Here is a 20,752-nt window from a genome sequence, read left to right on the forward strand (position 1 = left end):
GTTAGTGTTTTTACCCAAAAAGTCCACTAAACATAGTAAATGATAGTTTTGGTGGGCCATCCCACCCATCCATGTACTGTGGACATATTTTTGTTTTATTCTGTAATGGTTTCATGGAACAATATAACCCTGTCACTAATATTTATTTTATAGACTTCATTACAAGCAAGTGTTTGTATTTCTAATATGAAGTCAATCATTTTAATATTTTCATTGTTTTATTACATGAACTGTTTCACAAATTTATAAGCTAAAGTTTGCTTCACTTTAAGTGTTATCATTATTTCATTTGCAGGCTTTATTACAAGCCCATGATGTTGTGGCCCATGAAGTCTACAGTGAGGACGCTGTACGTGTAACTCCCCCACCGCTTCAGCCTTATCTTAACGGGGACTCTCAACCGGAAACCCCTGTGTCAGAAATGGAGTCTTCCAATGTCACACGTGTAAGAATGGTACAGTTTCAAAAAAACACAGATGAACCTATGGTAAGAGATTAACCTTTTTGAAAAAAATATTGTAAAATTGAGAATGGAAATGGGAAATGAGTCAAAGAGAAAACAACCCGACCAAAGAGCAGAAAACAGCTGGAAGGCAACAAATGGATCTTTAATAAAGCAAACAAAATCCTGCACCCAGAGGTGTGTTTAAGCTGGCCCAAAAACATAAATATGTACTTGTTCAGTGAAAATGGACGTCATTTACTTAACTTAAAAATCTTACAGGACTAACAAACGCCAGAGGCGACTGACTTTGGACCAGTGCAAAAAAGAGGCAGGGTTTAACATATTTTTTTGAGATCTGAGATCATCTCAGGTGTACACTAATTTTCGTCATATTTCTTCTTGACATCCACCTTTGATTTTGATGCTTTTAGTTAATTTGATCATTTCATAAATTTTCCCTGTTTAGAGCTATTTTCCTATTGCTTGTGCTTGTAAACTTAAGGTTTGGTTGGCTGGCTTGCTTTGGTTGTATTAGTGTTTGTTCTAGCATTGACTGAGTGTAATTAAGATTGACATCTGCAATCCATAGATAGGTGGTGCTTCAGCTTGTATACATTATACTCGGCATTATACTTTACATCCAAAAACATTTAAGTATAACGTATACAAGATTGAAGCCCCACCTATCTTTTGATTGCAGATACCAAATATTTAAACGGATAGTAGCTACTATTTTCATTAATATTATTTTTTAATCTATATGCAGAATTTGTACAAAAATTTTAATAAATATGATCAAAACCACTACTGGTTACTTCCATTTAGCATTTAGACGCTTTTCAACATTTTTAAACACCTGATTTTATTTTTTGTCTATAGACAATAACTTGATGTTAAGCCAACCCTCGTTCATATGTCCTATATTGACTTTCATTTTTTTACCTAAACAAGGCCGTTAGTTTTCTCGTTTGAATTGTTATACATTGTCTTATCGGGGCCTGTTATAGCTGACTATGTGGTATGGGCTTTGCTCATTGTTGAAGGCTGTACTGTGACCTATAGTTGTTAAAGTTTGTGCCATTTTGGTCTTTTGTGGATAGTTGTCTCATTGGCAATCATACCACATCTTCTTTTATATCTTAACTCCTCAGTTCCAATGTGCCATCACACATTGTACCTCGAAGGGAAAATTGTCGATCAGAGGAATGTTATCGCGGGATTTAACAAAATCGTAGCTACTATCCCTTTAAACTACAAGCATTAGGAAAATAGCTCAAAGGATTATGATTAAATTACATGTATGTTTTATACGAAACTACTTTCGATTGACTGACAATAAGGCATTTCAAAAATGCTTTTATTTCCCAATAAAACACATAATTTATGACAGCACATGCTTCTCATGAATTTTTCATTCTGATAGTTTTTGCAGTTTCTCAAAAAAGAGGTCTTGTTGATAAAATTATCAGTTAGATGATGGATGTCCAATAAATAATTCTTCTTGTACAATTATATTCAGCATTACAAAGTTATTTTGATAAATCTGATAACTATAGTATTCTTGGTTATCAGATTTTTAAAACCTTACTTAAGATTTATCCCAATGGACCCTCAAACAGTTTTATTTCATAGCATTGTGATGTTGTATTCTATATTTAACTTCATCATCTATTGATCACTCCTGATCATTCCGTAAACTTATTTATATTAAGTTAAATATATCATTCTGGATTATTTGTGCTTTTAACGACTCTTATTTTTCTGTAAATGTAAAATTTATAGTGTGGTTTAATGGAAAGTTTTCCCCAAATAAGTCAAGGATTGGTTAATAGGTTTGTTTAAAGACAGATTAATTCACACAAGAGGATCATCTTCCTTCAGAACATACTTATAAATATTATAAAATGGACTTATTTGATTTTGATTTATATTTAGAGATTTAACGTTATTTTTACAATTGATGTGTTTTAGGGAATAACATTAAAGGTGACAGAGCAAGGAAAATGTTTGGTTGCTAGGATTCTGCATGGAGGCATGATTCATCGTCAAGGTAATAGTCTGGTTCCTTGTTTAACTGGAAGTCTCAAGAGCAATGCAATCAGCAAACACTTTGACATATCAATTGATTTCAACAAAGCTAAATGACATCTGTTTTGTTTTGTTCAAATATTAATTTTATTGATATGACACATGTACTACAATATTAAATGTTGTGTCAGAGTAAAATTTAAAAAATATTTTTTTGAAGTGTTTCAAAATTTGAATATTAAAATTTTCTTGTTAAAAACATTTTGCTGCACGTTTGGTAAGCAAAAGAAACATAGCAGAAAACTTAAAAAGCCAAAATAAGAATATTAGCCATGTAGATAAAAAAGATAACAGAGAAGCTGAAGAAAGTTAATGTCTGAAGCGTCTAAAATAAATTGTTAGATTATTACAGTGAAATAAGATAAACAAAACTAATGGTGAGCCTAGCAAGTTAAGAACCTTAATTTTACTGCATATGAATGAAACAAAAAATATTTATATTTCTAATTAATTTCAGAAGTGCAACAAGAAACAGCTAAGATACTGTGGATTCATTTATTTTCATGGGTACCAATTTTCGTGGATTGAGGAAAACTTGCATTTTCGTGAATATTTGATTTCGTGGTTTTCAAAAAGTCTGCATTTAATCATACAGAAAATTTGCAATTCGTTGAACATTTAAATAAGTGGTTTCTCTGTACCCACGAGGTCCACGAAAATTGGTAATCAACGAATTTAATGAATCCACAGTAGAAGAAAAGATGCTTAGATTAATTTGATCCAAATGAAATTAATTTCCCAGAAAGTAAAAACATTTCTGATTTTTCTTCATTTGTGAACATGTATACAAAATACAATTTATTTATCTGATTTAATTTTTTGTTATTTTTTATAGGAACACTTCATGTTGGTGATGAAATACGAGAAATAAATGGTGTAAATGTATCCAATCAGACAGTAGACAACTTACAACGACTATTGGTAAGACATAAACAGGTCATAATCACAATCATACAGTGAAATAGTTAGTAATGAGTTAAACCTCAAATTTTGATGGGTTTCTGTTTTGTCTTCTATGAGAGTTTGAGAATATGAGACAGGGATAACTATCTGGCAGCCTAAATATCAGAAGGTAAAAGACCTTGATGCAGGTACCTTATGTTCCTGTCTGTCCTATGTTAATTGTCCTTGACCTCATTTTCATGGTTCATAGTATTTTTTGATCATGTGAATCCCTCACTTATGATGAGTAATAGGATAACTATTTGTTACATCAGGGTCACTTTGAGGTTTTAACGTCTGTCAGACAGGATTCACCAGACCATGACCTCATTTCATTGATCAGGGTTATCAAGATCAAAGTTACATGATTACATCCATTTCTCAGATCCGACCCAAATCAAATTAAATGGTGAAAGAACTATACATGGGAGGTCCCAAATAAATATTATTTTATTGAAAAGAAAACATGGCTTCTAGAGACATTTTATTATTGAGGTTTGTCACACTGATTATTGCGAGATATTAGCAAAGATTGCTTTCATTATGTTTAATGTGTTTTACACCTTTGGCAACAATATTAAAACAGACCAAACAAGACCCTTGTACTTGTTGGACATGTAAACCAAACTGTTGCCTAAAAATCTGTTCTTTGTTTCATATTGTAGAAGTAAAAACAATATCTACAGGGCTTTGTTATATCTGTCTGTAGATCGAAAATACAACTCTTAAGCTCTTTAACTTCGGGTATTAAATCAAAATATTAATGAAAAATGCGCTCATGAGCAAATTCAAGATTCAAATAAATAAGTGTCAGAGATATTTGTTCTCATTGTATATGCAAATATTTAAGTTACAAAAGCATAAATGTTGATCTTTCTGTTGTTATTCAATGGAAAGAATAAAATCTGATATTATTGCTCACCACAGAAAACCTTAAAAGGACATGTGACCTTTAAAGTACAACCACATGCAACCTCTGGCTTGTTTGCTCAACAGCACATGAATAATAATCATAAAAAGGTATTTAATTGGTTGATGTTGTTGTATAATATAATCAGACATTTTCATTGGTTGGTGCTAATGTTGTCATAGACTTTTCATTGGTTGATGTTGTCACATAAATTCTATTTCTTACTTTTTACTGATTTATCATTGGTTGATGTTGTCATTTATTTTTATTACTGGCAAATAAATTTTAAATGTCTAATACCATAAAAAGGTATTTTGCATTTTGTTTAATTTCAACGTTTACCAAAAATTTGCAATCTAATTTAAAATTTATTTGCCATTTTTACTTGTTTATTTATTTTGACACTACAAATGTTGTTTATAATCCTTATAAAACACTTAAGCCTTTTTACCAGTTGTTGTCACAATATATTTTGCACCATTGGCACATTTTCAGAGAGAAGCCAGGGGGAACGTCAGCTTGAAGATTGTCCCCAGTCATAGAAATAGCCCAGCCCAGTGCGAGGTTTGTAATTATTATAGGGTGAAGGCATTGTTAAATATGTAATTGTGTCTTCTTGTATAGTGCCAAATATTACTAATTTAAAAATTTAAATGTTGAATAAATACAGAATCTGTAAATTATATAATATTTGGCACAATACAACCTGATTGCATTTAAACAGGAGAATTTTCCAAATATCTTAAACAACAAACATTTCAGACATGTTTAAATTATTTCCTATTTAAATGCAATATGTTGATGCTTTGACAAACTGAAAGTAGATGTTTATTTCCTCTGTCTGTGTTTACATGTGAAGCTTTTAAGAAATATAAACAGAACATCTTATATACTGTGTTGTCTATTGTGATAGTAAGTAAAGCTAATTTGCATAAGTTTTCATATGAGCATCGATTAAATAGCTGCAATAGTTAAATTACATTTAAGGAATAACAGTGCTGTAGTTGAAAAGTTGGGCCTGTCTATTGTTGATTTGAAGTTTAATCGACTACAGGAAGCAGAGCCAGTAAATTAGATTTTGTGACACTCAAAATCAAATTGTCTGCAGCAACACTTTTCAACTACAGTACTGTTACTTAGATTCTAATGCATTACAAAAAAAATTGACATGTTAGATCTTGCAAAAATCTCAAAATTTGATATCATGCCAAAAGTTCATAAATCTCATGGCTAAACATGACTAACACAAAAGAGAACTTTCAAACTGAAATTTATTCCATAATTTGTGTGATACAAATTTGATTAAAATCTCATGAAACACTGTTTGTGAGGTGTTGTGGAACAAAAATCTTATGAAACACTGTTCCTGAGGTGTTGTGGAATAAAATCTCATGAAACACTGTTTGTTAGGTGTTGTTGAATAAAATCTCATGAAACACTGTTTGTTAGGTGTTGTTGAATAAAATCTCATGAAACACTGTTTGTGAGGTGTCGTTTATTGACAATTGTGTAGAAATGGAATCTTATGAAACAGTTTGTGAGGTGTTGTTGAATAAAATGTCATAAAACACTGTTTGTGAGGTGTTGTTTATTGACAGTTGTGTAGGAATGGATTCCCATGAAACATGAAGATTGATACATAAAGATTGCCTGTTTTATTTCGAAGTTATGTTTAACCTTTAACTAACCAATTCCAAATTTTCTGTATCACATTTTCATCAGTTTTACAAAGAAAATAAATCATAAAATAGGGTTTCTTTTGAATCAATAGAATAAAAACTTTAATAAAGATTAAAATGTAGAAAAATGTTTTTTATTAATTTCTGATAGGGAAATGCTCATATCTAAACTGTGTATAATAATGCATGTATATTCAATTTGCTAGATTTAGTTTGTTTGGTTAAAGATGTTGTTTTTATTTTTAAGGATAAATAATGTACATGCATATGTTTAAAACTGTGACATTTATTCAAAGTCAAGCAATGTTCAGTTTAGTAGAACCAATTTGTTTTGTAAGGAGGGAACAAGTTGGTATACTGAAGATTAACTATTATAAAAAAATTTGGAAGTGGATACAAAATTTAAGTAACATGGTAGGACTAAGTTGCAGGATCGTAACAATATTTTGACATGACATTCAATATTTCTCCTCCTTTATTTATCTCATTTGACTTTTTTGAGATAATGCCGGTTTATTATTACAGTCAAACCTTGTTGTGTCCAAGTGGAAAGGGCAGTCAATATCTCTTAGAATTAACCAGGTTTTTGACTTACAAGAGGTTACTAATCTTTTTGTAAGTATGCTAGCATGTTCTCATTAACAAGGTTTGATTGGCTTTAAACATGTCTTAACAGTGTTACAACCACTTGTTGGTGTGCTCTTATATGTACAATTTTCAGTCTTTTAAAAGTAGTGAAAACACTCCAAATAGAGTGAGGAAGGAATATTTCAATGTACAGTGCTTGAAAAATTATGAATGGCTCCAAAATTTATGAAATTGTGAATATTATTAAAGGGTCAGATGAGTTACAATTTTAGATTACGATTGTTAGTTAGCATTAATTTGTGTTATTTGTTTTGTCACGAAATTGTAATAGATTTTCAAGTTGTTTTTTTATTTTTAAATACAGTGTTTACAATTGCTTTACATGTGTTATAATAAGTCTTAAATGTTTTTATGGTATGTGCTTGAATATTACTATTTTCTCTCAGTGACAAGCTCTAAGTTCTGACATGCAGCACACTAAATCATTCACAAGCATGTCACCTTAGACTGACACATATTTATATTTTATTGTCATAATTATACATAGATTTCTAGTGAAGCAATGCTATATCACATAGTAAAATACTTTCAAAACTTGTACATTCTGAAGTAATTGCTTTCATTATCCTCTTCTTTAAATTACAAGACTGAAATGTTTTTTTAGAACTCATTATTGTTGATTCAGTATAAAAATCAACATATTTCATTGTTTATGGATGCATCTTGCTGTCAAATACATAACTTTTGCTGTCATCTGTTGTTTTTTAACAGCAATCACATTGTCTTAATTTTTACAAAAATCTACTCATCTGAAAACATAAGCAAATTGGAACCAAACTTGTTCATTATTAGCTTAAGAGTATCTAGTTGAAATATATGTACTATGAACCCAACATGCAAAGCTTAAAATAGAACATAGGTGTAAAATGATATGTCTATTAGCATGTCAACTGTTATATATATGTAAAAAAAATGAAGGACTGAGAATGTGCATAATGTTGTGTATTACCAGTAAAACCAAATCTTATCACAGCAAAAGTTATCAGTAAGTCACGATCAACAAAAAAGTCAACATGGCTGAAATTATCAGTCAACTCCTTATCTCAAGAATTCATTGCCCCTCGTGACAATTTAGAGGTAAATATTCCATGAAAAAAAAGGTTTGACTATAAGGCCACACCAATTTGATTCCTTGTTCGACGGACCCGCCCGCACCTATTTTTTTCAAAACAGATTTTTTTTTTTTTTATTATATTCCCGCTTCCCGCATCCGGAAATGAAATCATGTCCATTTCCCGCACCGTTTTTTTGTAAATATTATATAAAGATCTCAACATTTGTTTTTTAAAATCACAGTCTAGCCTTTATATAACGATTTTAAACCTATCAGCACCCCACAACACTGTAAATATCTGCGAGAATATTTGTTTCAGCATGAAACCAATTTATTCCAAGCGGGAGTGCTCCGATATAAATAGAAATACCAGTACAGAACAAAACGTTGGTTTCTTTCCCCCTAACTTATATTCCCTATAAATAAATGTTCGTTGTTAAAATAAAGTACAAAGAACTTCTGAAAGGATTTGCCTTCAACTGCAATTATAATGTATGGTTATGGTCATACCCGCTGCAGGTTTGTGCACCTGTCATTGTTGATTCACGGACCTGTCGTTCAGCAGTTATCGTTTGTTGATGTGGTTCATTGGTATTTTCCCGTTTGGAAATATAATTTAGATCGTTGGTTTTCCTGTTCGAATTGTGTACAATACTAAGTTGTGGTTCCTTATAGCTTGCTGGTTGGTCTTGATCAAAGCTCTGTGTAAAAGGCCGTACTTTGACATATGTTTGTTATTATCATGTTAGGACCAACCCTCCCTCATACAAGGGCCTTGAAGGGGTCATTTTACCATGTTTACTGTTGTAGAAAAGAAAATAGAAATACTAAGGTTTTGTACAGTGCTACTATACAAAACCTTTGACAACTTAGAATTTTTTACTCAAAAAGAGGAGAAATACATTATATATAAACAACTTTTCTAAAGGAGGGATGGGTCCACTTATTTTGAATAATATTAAACTGTTAAAGTAAATGTGTTAACATGGTTAAAGTCCAGGAATATTACAAAATTCTGGGACATGTTTTGACAATTTAATACCAAATATTATAGTTCTTTGGGAAAATATAAGCCCCTTTGTACTTGAAGTGTTTTTACAAAAAAAATATATTATAACTTATAACCCCTCATAAAAGGGATATTCATAACATTAAGGGGTTGTTCTGAACCTGATTATGACTTGGATGGAGAATTGTCTCATTGTCAGTCACACATACATAGACCAGATTTAATTATTCAATTATTTCTTGTGGAACAGGGAAAAAATACTTCATAAATTAAAGAAATGTCAAGGTATAAGTGATAAATCAAGTTTCAATATAGTCAAAACCTACTATTTTATGTTTACAAAAAAAAATTATAACGCTCGCCTTTACTTTTTACGCTATGCCTCAAAAATTTGCAAATTAAATATTTTTTTATCAAAATTTTCAAATCGCTCGCTCGCCCCAATTTTTGGAGTCCAAAAATCCGTAGAACAAGAAATAAAATTGGTGTGGCCTAAGGGGTGGATATAAGTTTTAAAAATTCAAAGATAGTCAAAAACAAGAAATAAGCAACTGTATAAAGCAGTGGTCCTTTCCTTCAATGGTTACAAAACTCTTCTTCTGAAAATTCAGCAATTACTTTTTATTCAAACCTAAAAAACAATCATTTATTTTTAAATCTATAGGAACTATTCCATACATTCTGGCAATTTTGTTTAATAATAAAGTTCAAAGCTATCTTGCAATGACATGAAGGATGTTATTTTTCCAGATATATGTCCGAGCATTATTTGATTATAACCCAGAGGATGATGATTTGATTCCCTGTTCACAAGCTGGTGTTTCTTTTAGAGTTGGAGATGTTTTACAGGTAAGACGTCAGTAAGGTCAACTTGTACAGGATATAATTACAGGTAGTAGTGAGATCAACTTGTACAGGTTACACTTACAGGTAAAAAGTCATTTCCATAAGTCAAGTGAAGTGAAGTTAATAATATGGGAGACAACTCTGACTGTAAATGCAAACAAAAGTCTTGTTATTATATTTATTTATAAGTAATATTTCATTAATGAAATGAATTGCCTATACATTTGTATGTTTCTTTTGCAATTTTGATTAAAATCTGTTACGCTTTGATTGAAGAAAGTATTTAATTATGTAAAAGCATTTAACTACTTTTAAAATAACATGTTAATATTTGATAACCCCCAAAACACCTGTTACATTTTATAGTAATTGCTGTTCCTGACCTGTTTGTTGACAAGTATTTCTATGTGAGGGTAATGTTTAACACTTTTAACCTAATGCTAAATAAAAAAATAGATATTTCCTTCTAGATTATTAGTAAAGATGATTCCAATTGGTGGCAAGCCAAAAAAGTTGGTACCTCCCCGAACTCTACTGACCCTGCAGGGTTAATTCCTTCTCCAGAACTCCAAGAATGGAGGACAACAGTTTCTAGTCGAGAAAAACTCAAAGAAAATGCAGGTAAGACTGAATAATTCAATGTTTTAAAAGACAGTGAGGAGAATTGTTGAAGTTATCTCTCCTGTTTATGTCTATTGTTGAAAAGGAGTGGGGTCCCATTAGGGGAAAACAGTCTTCAACTCTTGCCATAGTTCATTATAAAGGTTAGTGTTAATACATGAATTCCTAATAAGGTTCATTTATTGGAACCAAAAGTTCTTGATATTTACTTATTAATGTGGTTTCCCTGAAATGTAGTTCAAAATGATAGAATGGGATAGTATTGAGTTTTTAAAATATATTATCTGACAAATACATCAAAAGTTGAACAGCTTGTACATTTTTGATGTTGTGAATTGTAACACAATCCTGATATTGATGCATCAGGTTTAAAATTCCAATAAAAAGGGAAAACAACAATACCATGTAATATAAATTACAAAGCTGATATCATTTATTTCTGTCAAGTTTTGAAATTTTTCTGAGAAAAATAAATAAATTTCCAAATAAGGTAAAAGGCAACATGAAAGATGTACACACACCAGATGTGGTACAAAAGCCAATGTGAAATCTATCCAACAATGAATAAACTATCCAAATATGTTTTAAATTAGATATGCATCTAGCTGGTCTGATCTTTGTAAAAATCACAACTGTGTAGAAAAAAGATTTGTTGATTAAATACAGTTGACTTTTATGCACAAGGTACCATCTTCATCTCATCTGGAGGGGAGTCCATTTGTCCCATTCAAAAAACGAAATCAATTTAACTGCCTTTTTGCAGAGAGAACAAAGGGAGGATAATTTAAAACTTTTCATGTCTTGTCTTCCACAACTAAGTAAAGGAAGATAATTCAATAATGTTCTTATTTCCGCAATAATTCCCTTAAAAGTCTCACAGAAAAACCTACTGCTGTCTGTCTTTTGAGTCATGAAAACATTCAAATAGTAAGATTTGAATCTTAAAGTGATAATTTGATCATATTATATTTGTTTTGTATTTCAGTACATTGTTCTTGGTTTGGAAAGAAGAAAAAAGACAAATATTTAGCAAAACATAATTCCATATTTGACCAATTAGATTTAGTAACATATGAAGAAGTAGTTAAATTACCTGCCTTTATGAGGAAAACATTAGTATTATTGGGTAGGTATTTAGATTACCTGCCTTTATGAGGAAAACATTAGTATTATTGGGTAGGTATTTAAATTACCTGCCTTTATGAAGAAAACGTTAGTATTATTGGGTAGGTATTTAGATTACCTGCCTTTATGAGTAAAACATTAGTATTATTGGGTAGATATTTAGATTACCTGCCTTTATGAGGAAAACATTAGTATTATTGGATAGGTAGTTAAATTACCTGCCTTTATGATGAAAACATTAGTATTATTGGGTAGGTAGTTAACTTACCTGCCTTTATGAGGAAAACATTAGTATTATTGGGTAGGTATTTATATTACCTGCCTTTATGAGGAAAACATTAGTATTATTGGGTAGATATTTAGATTACATGCCTTTATGAGGAAAACATTAGTATTATTGGGTAGGTATTTAGATTACCTGCCTTTATGAGTAAAACATTAGTATTATTGGGTAGATATTTAGATTACATGCCTTTATGAGGAAAACATTAGTATTATTGGGTAGGTAGTTAAATTACCTGCCTTTATGATGAAAACATTAGTATTATTGGGTAGGTAGTTAACTTACCTGCCTTTATGAGGAAAACATTAGTATTATTGGGTAGGTATTTATATTACCTGCCTTTATGAGGAAAACATTAGTATTATTGGGTAGATATTTAGATTACATGCCTTTATGAGGAAAACATTAGTATTATTGGGTAGGTATTTAGATTACCTGCCTTTATGAGTAAAACATTAGTATTATTGGGTAGATATTTAGATTACATGCCTTTATGAGGAAAACATTAGTATTATTGGGTAGGTAGTTAAATTACCTGCCTTTATGAGGAAAACATTAGTATTATTGGGTAGATATTTAGATTACCTGCCTTTATGAGTAAAACATTAGTATTATTGGGTAGATATTTAGATTACATGCCTTTATGAGGAAAACATTAGTTTTATTGGGTATGTATTTAAATACCTGCCTTTATGAGGAAAACATTAGTATTATTGGGTTAGCTTCCTAGTTAGTTACCTGCTTTTATGAGGAAAACCTTTACATAATAGAATAAAGTTTCTAGTAAAATAAACCTACCTTTATGAGGAAAACATAAGTATTATTGGGAAAGGTTTTTAGTTCTATGTATTGAGGAATTTTCTGGAAACATTAGTGTAGCCTGCTTAATTTCTTTAGCAAATAGTACATGCCTATTCAGTCTAGTATGCTTGGCCAATGAGAAAACTACAGTTTGTTTCACATACAATGATATGATACAAAGTTGCATTGCAAAACGTAATTGATATCAATCAATTGTTAACAATATAAACATTGAATTTGTAATGACGCTTTGATTGATATTTAAGTAAACTAAAATTATTAACTTATATTTGATAGGTGCTCATGGTGTTGGAAGAAGACATATAAAAAATACATTAATAACAAGTCATCCTGAGCGATTTGCATATCCTATACCACGTAAGTTGTGTGCATATACTTTACGATTTATCTTCATTTAGTAAGCTATAAATGAAACTCTATATGAGCTATGAAATAAAAAGATAAAAAAATAAATCCTTATCATAGTTGTTTAATGGTTATGTCAAAACAAATGCTTTTTGAGAGATTAGTATTTAACATATATACTTTATAGATATATTGAAGTCAAGCTATATTGAGCATGAATTTGATATTTACTTTTAAGAAAAAAAGCCAGAGAAGAAGAAAGTTACTTTATATCAATACAAAACAAGCATTCAAATCATTATGGAATAAATCCTATCTTCATGTGTTAAACATAAACATTCCATTTTTGTTTCCAGATACAACAAGAGCGCCAAAGGAAAACGAAACAAATGGCAAAAACTATTTTTTTGTGACACATGAACAAATGATGAAAGACATTGCTAATAATGAATATTTAGAATATGGTACACATGATGATGCCATGTATGGAACAAAATTAGAAACAATTAGGCAAATTCATGTTCGGTCACAAATGGCAATTCTAGATGTGGAACCACAGGTACATAACTTAATTAAAAACAATTAGACAAATTCACTTACGGTCACAAATGGCTATTTTAGACGTGGAACTACAGGTACATAACTTATTGAGAAACAATTGTTTGTTAAGAAATCATTAGATGGCTTGGACTTTTTAAGCAGACATCTTTTGAAAGATTTTTTTTACCCAGAAACTGATGATTTGATACTTGATTTGAGTTCATACTTTGCATATGACAACAGTAGCTTCAAGTATTTAAATATCTAGTTATTAAAGTTATATGTAACAAGTTTCATGCAATTATTATGTTATTGAACTTTGAACTAAGTCCATGTACACATGTTTTATAGTAAAAGTTAGCCGTTCAAGTATATTAAAATCATATTCAACTTTTTTTTTAATTTGGAGTATCTTTTGGCTTTAAGACTGAAACAATGATCAAGAATGTTGAATTGTTTACATGAATTTGCACTTGTGATCATCATTAATTGCCTTTATAGATGATTTCACTACAGTTCTATGAATGCTACCTTTATGACAAAAACTGGGATTGTAAAACAGTTTGATTCCTATACATATAGAATAATAGGTAGTTTCGTTTTTGATACTGACTATATCATGTGAAATATCTAGACGAGCCCGTTAGGGCGAGTAAAGATATTCCACATGATATAGTCAGTATCAAAAACGAAACTACCTATTATTCTGTTTATCGATAATTATGACATCACACAATGTATTGCCTAATATTTTCAGTAATACAGCCAATACGTTGATACTCGAAAATATTAGGCAGTAAGATCAAAGGGAAAATATATGAATTGCCAATAAAAACAATTAGAAGATGGGTAAGGCTCCAAAGTAAACAAATAAATATGTACTGTGTTCTTTATAAACCTTTACTGTTGTGAAAATAGAGTAAAACTGTTCTATCATCGTTCTACTCCTTTATATCTACTGATTGCACAGCTGAAACACTGTGTTATGCTTTGGAAAAATGTACTTCCGAAACCATGAAAGAAGTTGTTGAAATCAGTCAGTCATTTTGTACCTTAGAAACTTGAACTTATATTCATATGCAAAGAAGGCTACAGGTGTTAACGTATAAATAGAGAGCCAGACAACTCTGCAAAAACATCTTGAACACTGACAACTTATAAAATTAATTATGAATATTGTTTTGAAATCTATAATGACACTTTACAGGCAATAAGAGTATTAAGAACGGGTGATTTTGCTCCAATTGTGGTGTTTGTAGCAGCACCTACAATAGCTGCAATACATGAGGTAAACATTTATTTGGTGGTGTCATGTGACCATGACAAACAACGGTGTTTTATTTGTAGATGTATATCCATTCATTCAGTTTAATATGTGATTAGTTTTTCTAACAAAAACATAAATATTTTTTTATCATCTATAAAAGTATTTCGACAGTTTTCACGAAATTCCACTAAAGTTTTTAACAGAGATCTGTTATGTGTGGACTTTCAGATTGTTTAAATGTATATTTTTTTAGCTGGAATGAAGGTTACATGTACTTTTATCTTTGTTTAAATTGAATGATTGGATTTTTCACTAATATGTAGTATTTTTCAGTCCTTTGTTTACTTTTGATGTCATTACACATTTTATTTCAGTGCATGACGATATATTGTTTTTTCACTAATACCATTTAAAAATTCTGCAAATTATCTTCTGTGCATATTGTCAATATCTTTTTGATTTATATATAAATGCATTTTAGAATGCCATTGTCATAAAAAGAAAAAAATGAAAGTTAAACTGTAACAGAAGGATTTGCAGAATTTTGACCTTGATAAATATATTTATTGTCAATCATTGCATGCATTTTTATTGTCTTTTGTCATTGAAGGCTTTGAAAATATTGCGCACTGCTGAATTTGCCCCATATGTTGTGTTCATAGCAGCACCGAGGATTTTTGAAATTTTACCACATCATAAATCCAAAGATGTCAATGTAAGTGCTTGTAGAAGATTTGTCTTGTCTTGTAGATTTGTCTTGTCTGCTTTATTGTAGTGATAGGTACCAGTAAGTCTTCAGACTCCAAAGACCTGGCATGTCAGCACACAAAACTTTGAAGTAGTGTGTTGTAATTGGGTAAAGTTTACATGAAATGCAATCAAACCTTATGTTATTGACTTGATATCTAAATCTTCCAAGGTTTATGACTATCTTTTTGATACAAAAAATATAGTGCATTGATCATAACATTCTACACATCCTATCCATAAATAATTCCTGAAATTTATCAATGTAATATATGCTAAGATATTCAAGTCACAAAACAATGTTACACCTTTCAAGAAATTACATAACTTTTGAGGAATCTTATATCTGTTCTTAAAATATAAATGATATAATTGTTAAAAGTTGTTGTTAGAAATTGGAGTTATCTCCCATTGTCCAGAACTTTAGCTGAACTAAATACAACCAATGCTTTATTCAATGAAACATTTAATTTTACTTCACACTGATAATTTAATGGAATCTTTATCCATTTATGCTAACAAGCAATTTGATTACAGTTGTTGTGAAAGATGTTTTTTATTCATATAGTGGTGTGCCAATAATGACTGTCCATTTGTTTACAGTGGCTAAAAAATAATGCCAATGTAAATTTTATGCTTCTCATGTCAAAATTTAAGTTTGTGTTTAAATTGGAACATACTACAGAATATACCTTATAATTTAAAAGAAAACATGATTTAATTCTTACCATGAAGTTGACTTTCAGCACAAAACTATACTCATGGAAATTTACAAGTTAGCATGAGGTTTCTGGTATCAGCTTTCTTTTCTTTTTTACAAGATAGACTAACGCTGTTAATTTTGGTTTTATTTCTTATACCATATCTTTACTTTTAATGTATTGTTCACTTAACCCTTGAATATTGAAACATAATATAGACTTTCAAATGAATACATGTTTTGTTTTAATTGTTATCTAAGTAATCAGAATGGCTTGCTGGACAGAAAAATACATACTAGAAAATAATAAAGAGATGGATCATAACACCTAATTAATGATTAAGGATTGATACACATTCAGGAAAATTATTTAGGGGCATCTTGAGACAGAATAACACCAAAATATAGTTGGTGCTGAAACACAAGACAGAACACCACCAAAATATAGTTGGTGATGAAACACAAGACAGAACACCACGAGGGGGAATCATGAAACAATGAAATATAACAGAGAACCATGAGAGGGAATCATGAACCAAAAAAATATAACAGAGAACCATGAGGGGGAATCATGAAACAAAAAAATATAACAGAGAACCATGAGGGGGAATCATGAGACAATAAAATATGTAGGATTACAACTAGGGAGTTCCATTAAGGTATCCCCTTTAGGTCTCAGGGTCATGTTTTTGTTTGGATTTGATCATTTTTAAAGGTCCAAGGTCCATTTAATTTGGACATCCGGTTGCAAGATTGCAGGTCAAATTTGAAAATGATGTATCCACTGTAAGGGGAAATCAGTAAGACAAGAAACATGAGAGCAAGTCAATAATATTAAAAAATAAAAAGCAAAAGTACTTTACATCAAATAATGATTTTGCATAAGAATAATCAATACATTTCCATTATTCCCTTAAGCATAAGAATAATCAATACACTTCCATTATTCCTTTAAGCATAAGTATAATCAATACATTTCCATTATTCCTTTAAGCATAAGTATAATCAATACATTTCCATTATTCCTTTAAGAACAAGCATAAGCAATACAATTCCATTATTCCCTCAAGTATTAGTATAATCAATACATTTCCATTATTCCCTTAAGCATAAGCATAATCAATACATTTCCATTATTCCTTTGAGAACAAGCATAAGCAATACAATTCCATTATTCCCTCAAGCATAAGAATAATCAATATATTTCCATTATTCTCTCAAGCATAAGGATAATCAAGATATTTCCATTATTCTCTCAGGCATAAGTATAATCAATACATTTCCATTATTCTCTCAAGCATAAGAATAATCAAGATATTTCCGAGAAACTAGAAAGACTTATGGACCACATAAACAATTGACAACCACTAAACATCAGGTTCCTGACTTGGTATAGGTGCAAACAAATGCAGTGGGTTTGAACTTTTCGAAGACTACATGATTTTGAGTTATAAAATAAAAATTATTTTAAGATATAGACTAATTATTCTTATCATAATTTTATTATGAACGTTTTTTGTTTTTTTTGTGAGAATAATATCTTTTGTAGGTTTTTCCTCTTATATATATACATTGTTGATATAAATGTTTTGGATTTTATTTCAGGATGTCAGTTTGGAAAAATTAGCAACAGAAAGTGATCTCTTAGAAAAGGCCTATGGACATTATTTTGACTTGAAAATAGTGAACAATGACATTGAAGAAACAATTAGAACTTTAGAACAAGCTATAGATGAAGTGTGTTCATCGCCACAATGGGTGCCTGTAAGCTGGGTTTATTGAAACAGATTATAGTTAATAATAATGCCAAAATATTTATATATCAAAAACCAAATTTTTATAAAAAGTGCTTTTTGTTCAAGGTATGCAAAAATGAAGGAAGTGTTATAATTGTTGATAATACTGTTAACTGTTGACTTATTATACACGTTAATTAATGTTCACAGAGTTACAGGAACAAAAATTGACTTATTATACACGTTAATTAATGTTCACAGAATTACAGGGAAATGTACATGGTGCCATAATAAGGAGCTATAGCCGAGAAATCAAGAATCCATATTTGTGATATGTACATGGAAATTGTATATAAAAGTATCAGTAATTGAACACTGAGTTAATTTGTATACAATAAAACAAACTAATATTCAAAGGAAAAAAGTGTCTTTTAATGGTATAATATTTTAAGATGATAGTTTTTTTAAGACTTATGAAAAATTCATTGTAATTTCGAAATAAGATATCTTTACTCAAGTTTTACAATTTATTTAATTTAAAATTGAAACATTTTCTATCTGCTTGGCAGCATTAGTCAGGCTAAAGTATTCTATTATATTAACAGAAATTATGTATGAAATCAGAATGTTGGTTCAAGTTATCAGATGTCAGTTACTTGTAGAAACTATACCTAGATATACATTTTTAATTGTTTTGTCAGTTAAAATATTTTATTAGGAGAAAAAAGAATTATGAAATATCAATTTTTATTATGTTCAAATTTGTGTAACTAGTTTATTATTTTACATTTTAAGTTATTCTTATCTATATATAGTTCACTATGTGTATTTCTATACATAGAAAAACACATATTTTCTTTAGCTGTCTAATTTTGGCTTTAACTTATTTTGTCTAAGTCATTCTGCTTACACAAATTATTATTTGTTTATTTATTTATGTCAATCACCAGATATCAAACCCTTAAGCTGGGCCCTTAAGGCTACTTTTCAAATAATACAATTACACTAGTCGTTTTTGGGCCCTTTAAATCCTGCTGTTCGATGTGAGCTAAGGCTGAAGGTTGAAGGTCATACTTTGATCTACAATTGCTAATTTTTTATACATTGTGATTTGGATGGAGAGTTGTCTCATTGACACTCATACCACACCTTCTCATTTATAATTACATGTACTTTAAAATGATTCAATGCCAAATCTGCCTCTTTCGCATTGAATTTTAAGCTGAAGAACAAAGATTTCATGGAAAGACAGGATTCATCATTTCATGGACCACTGATCAACATTAGGTTTTCATTGTCAAGTCTATTACTTGGATACTATGGAATGATTGTGTAGCATATATGCCCGTTTGGTTGGGTTAATATGACCTTGACTTCATAATCATGGTTTAAAGGTCAATGTTAAGTGTTTATGTGTTCCAAGTCAGACACTATAAGCAGTAGGTCAACAATATGACCTTGACTTATCATGGATAATTGATGATGTTAAGTTTATCTGATGCCTGTAAAAAAACCTTGATCTTAAAGAGTTTCCACAGAAAATTCTATCAATATCATTTTAGCAGGCAATACATTTCAGCATGAACACTCTTATTGTGTTTTAAAACTTTAAACATGGATATTGTTTGGCCCTGTACCTTCTGTCATGGTTCTTTAACTGATTATTTTGCCTCTTTAAATGTTAAAGTATTGCTATAGTAATTTCAACATTAGTACAAAATTACTATCAAAATAACTAAAAGACAACACATATCTCTGTGTTAACAATACTTTCATCTTATTATAAACAAGTGTTAAAAGTTTATTATATTTTCATCTTATTATAAACAAGTGTTAAAAGTTTATTATATTTTCATCTTATTATAAACAAAGAGTACTTCTAAATTCTGATAAAGCTATACAGATAGAATAGGGTTTGAGATAAACATGGCCTTCTAAGGTACCATTTGATATAAAGAATATAATTTACTAAAAAGAGGGTGAGGGTTATGTAATAAACTAAACAAGAATTTTATTTGAAATGGCTGTCCGAAAGAATTTTAAGATTAGCCTTAAAATCCTATATATCATTTCATTTAATATTCAAATAGTCATTTCACATATGATTTTAATTTGTTTCAATTTCAACATAGAAAAACCCATCCACTGCCCTTTACCTTATTCCAATGTGATGAAATATATAATATAGAATAATGTGATTTTTCAATTTCAGAATATAATTGACATGGAAGAAAGTTGTCACAATTAATAATGTACAATTTTTACATTTACGCACACAAACACACACTGAAATTAATAAAGTGTGTTTGTGTACCTGTAATGTTTTCTTTGTTGAACCAGAAAACAAGTTTTGGTCAAATGAATATAGAATGAATTATCTGATTATATGTGATAGTTATATAGAGACAGTGAGTTGTAACAGATTAGTTAATAAAGGTTGTTATATATTTACTGCTGATATACAATAAAAATATAAAGTATTCTTGTTATTTCTGAGGTTGTCCTACCTTTATTATTCTCAAAACAAACTATGGAACATATGTACATGGATAGATGTAAGAAGATGTGGAATGAGTGCCAATGCAAAAACTCTTCATCCAAGTCACAATTTGTAAAAGCAAACCATTATAGGTGAAAGTACAGTCTTCAGCACTAAGCCTTGGCTCACACCAAACAGCAAGCTACAAAGGGCCCCAAAATTGACTAGTGTAAAACCATTCAAACAGTAAAACTAGCAGTCTAATGTTTATAAAAAACAGTATGCTTAGGGATATTAGATGTGGCTAATTGCTTGGAACCCCCCTGGATCTGCCACTGAAAAGATAACAAAGTCATCAAGGAAAAAAATCTCAGCATACCTGAAATACAATAAAATCTTAAACATAAACTTCAAATGGAAAGGAAAGTTATAAACTATGTACAGATACAGCCCTTTACAGAATATA

The 20,752-nt window shown here is 30.2% G+C and overlaps 1 protein-coding gene across 13 annotated transcripts in view; it reads left to right on the plus strand.

The window, feature by feature from the left end:
* The window catches only part of LOC134712810 (peripheral plasma membrane protein CASK-like), a 156,001-nt gene extending 135,712 nt beyond the window's left edge, over nucleotides 1–20,289 (plus strand). For 7 of the 13 annotated variants that reach the window (XM_063574706.1, XM_063574712.1, XM_063574708.1 and 4 more), the window contains 12 exons: nucleotides 296–487; nucleotides 2,417–2,495; nucleotides 3,369–3,454; nucleotides 4,881–4,949; nucleotides 6,590–6,679; nucleotides 9,526–9,624; nucleotides 10,092–10,242; nucleotides 11,228–11,368; nucleotides 12,749–12,829; nucleotides 13,174–13,376; nucleotides 15,235–15,339; nucleotides 17,677–20,289. In XM_063574706.1, coding sequence (XP_063430776.1) covers nucleotides 296–487; nucleotides 2,417–2,495; nucleotides 3,369–3,454; nucleotides 4,881–4,949; nucleotides 6,590–6,679; nucleotides 9,526–9,624; nucleotides 10,092–10,242; nucleotides 11,228–11,368; nucleotides 12,749–12,829; nucleotides 13,174–13,376; nucleotides 15,235–15,339; nucleotides 17,677–17,853 — 1,473 coding nt within the window. In that variant the 3' untranslated portion in view covers nucleotides 17,854–20,289. Of the gene's footprint in view, nucleotides 1–295; nucleotides 488–2,416; nucleotides 2,496–3,368; nucleotides 3,455–4,880; nucleotides 4,950–6,589; nucleotides 6,680–9,525; nucleotides 9,625–10,091; nucleotides 10,243–11,227; nucleotides 11,369–12,748; nucleotides 12,830–13,173; nucleotides 13,377–14,564; nucleotides 14,646–15,234; nucleotides 15,340–17,676 lie in introns of all 13 variants that reach the window. The other 6 variants (XM_063574709.1, XM_063574717.1, XM_063574716.1 and 3 more) reach the window with 4 other exon arrangements.
* The last annotated feature ends 463 nt before the right edge of the window (nucleotides 20,290–20,752 follow it).

The sequence above is a fragment of the Mytilus trossulus genome, chromosome 3, assembly GCF_036588685.1.
Source record: "Mytilus trossulus isolate FHL-02 chromosome 3, PNRI_Mtr1.1.1.hap1, whole genome shotgun sequence".
Classification (NCBI taxonomy): Eukaryota; Metazoa; Mollusca; class Bivalvia; order Mytilida; family Mytilidae; genus Mytilus; species Mytilus trossulus.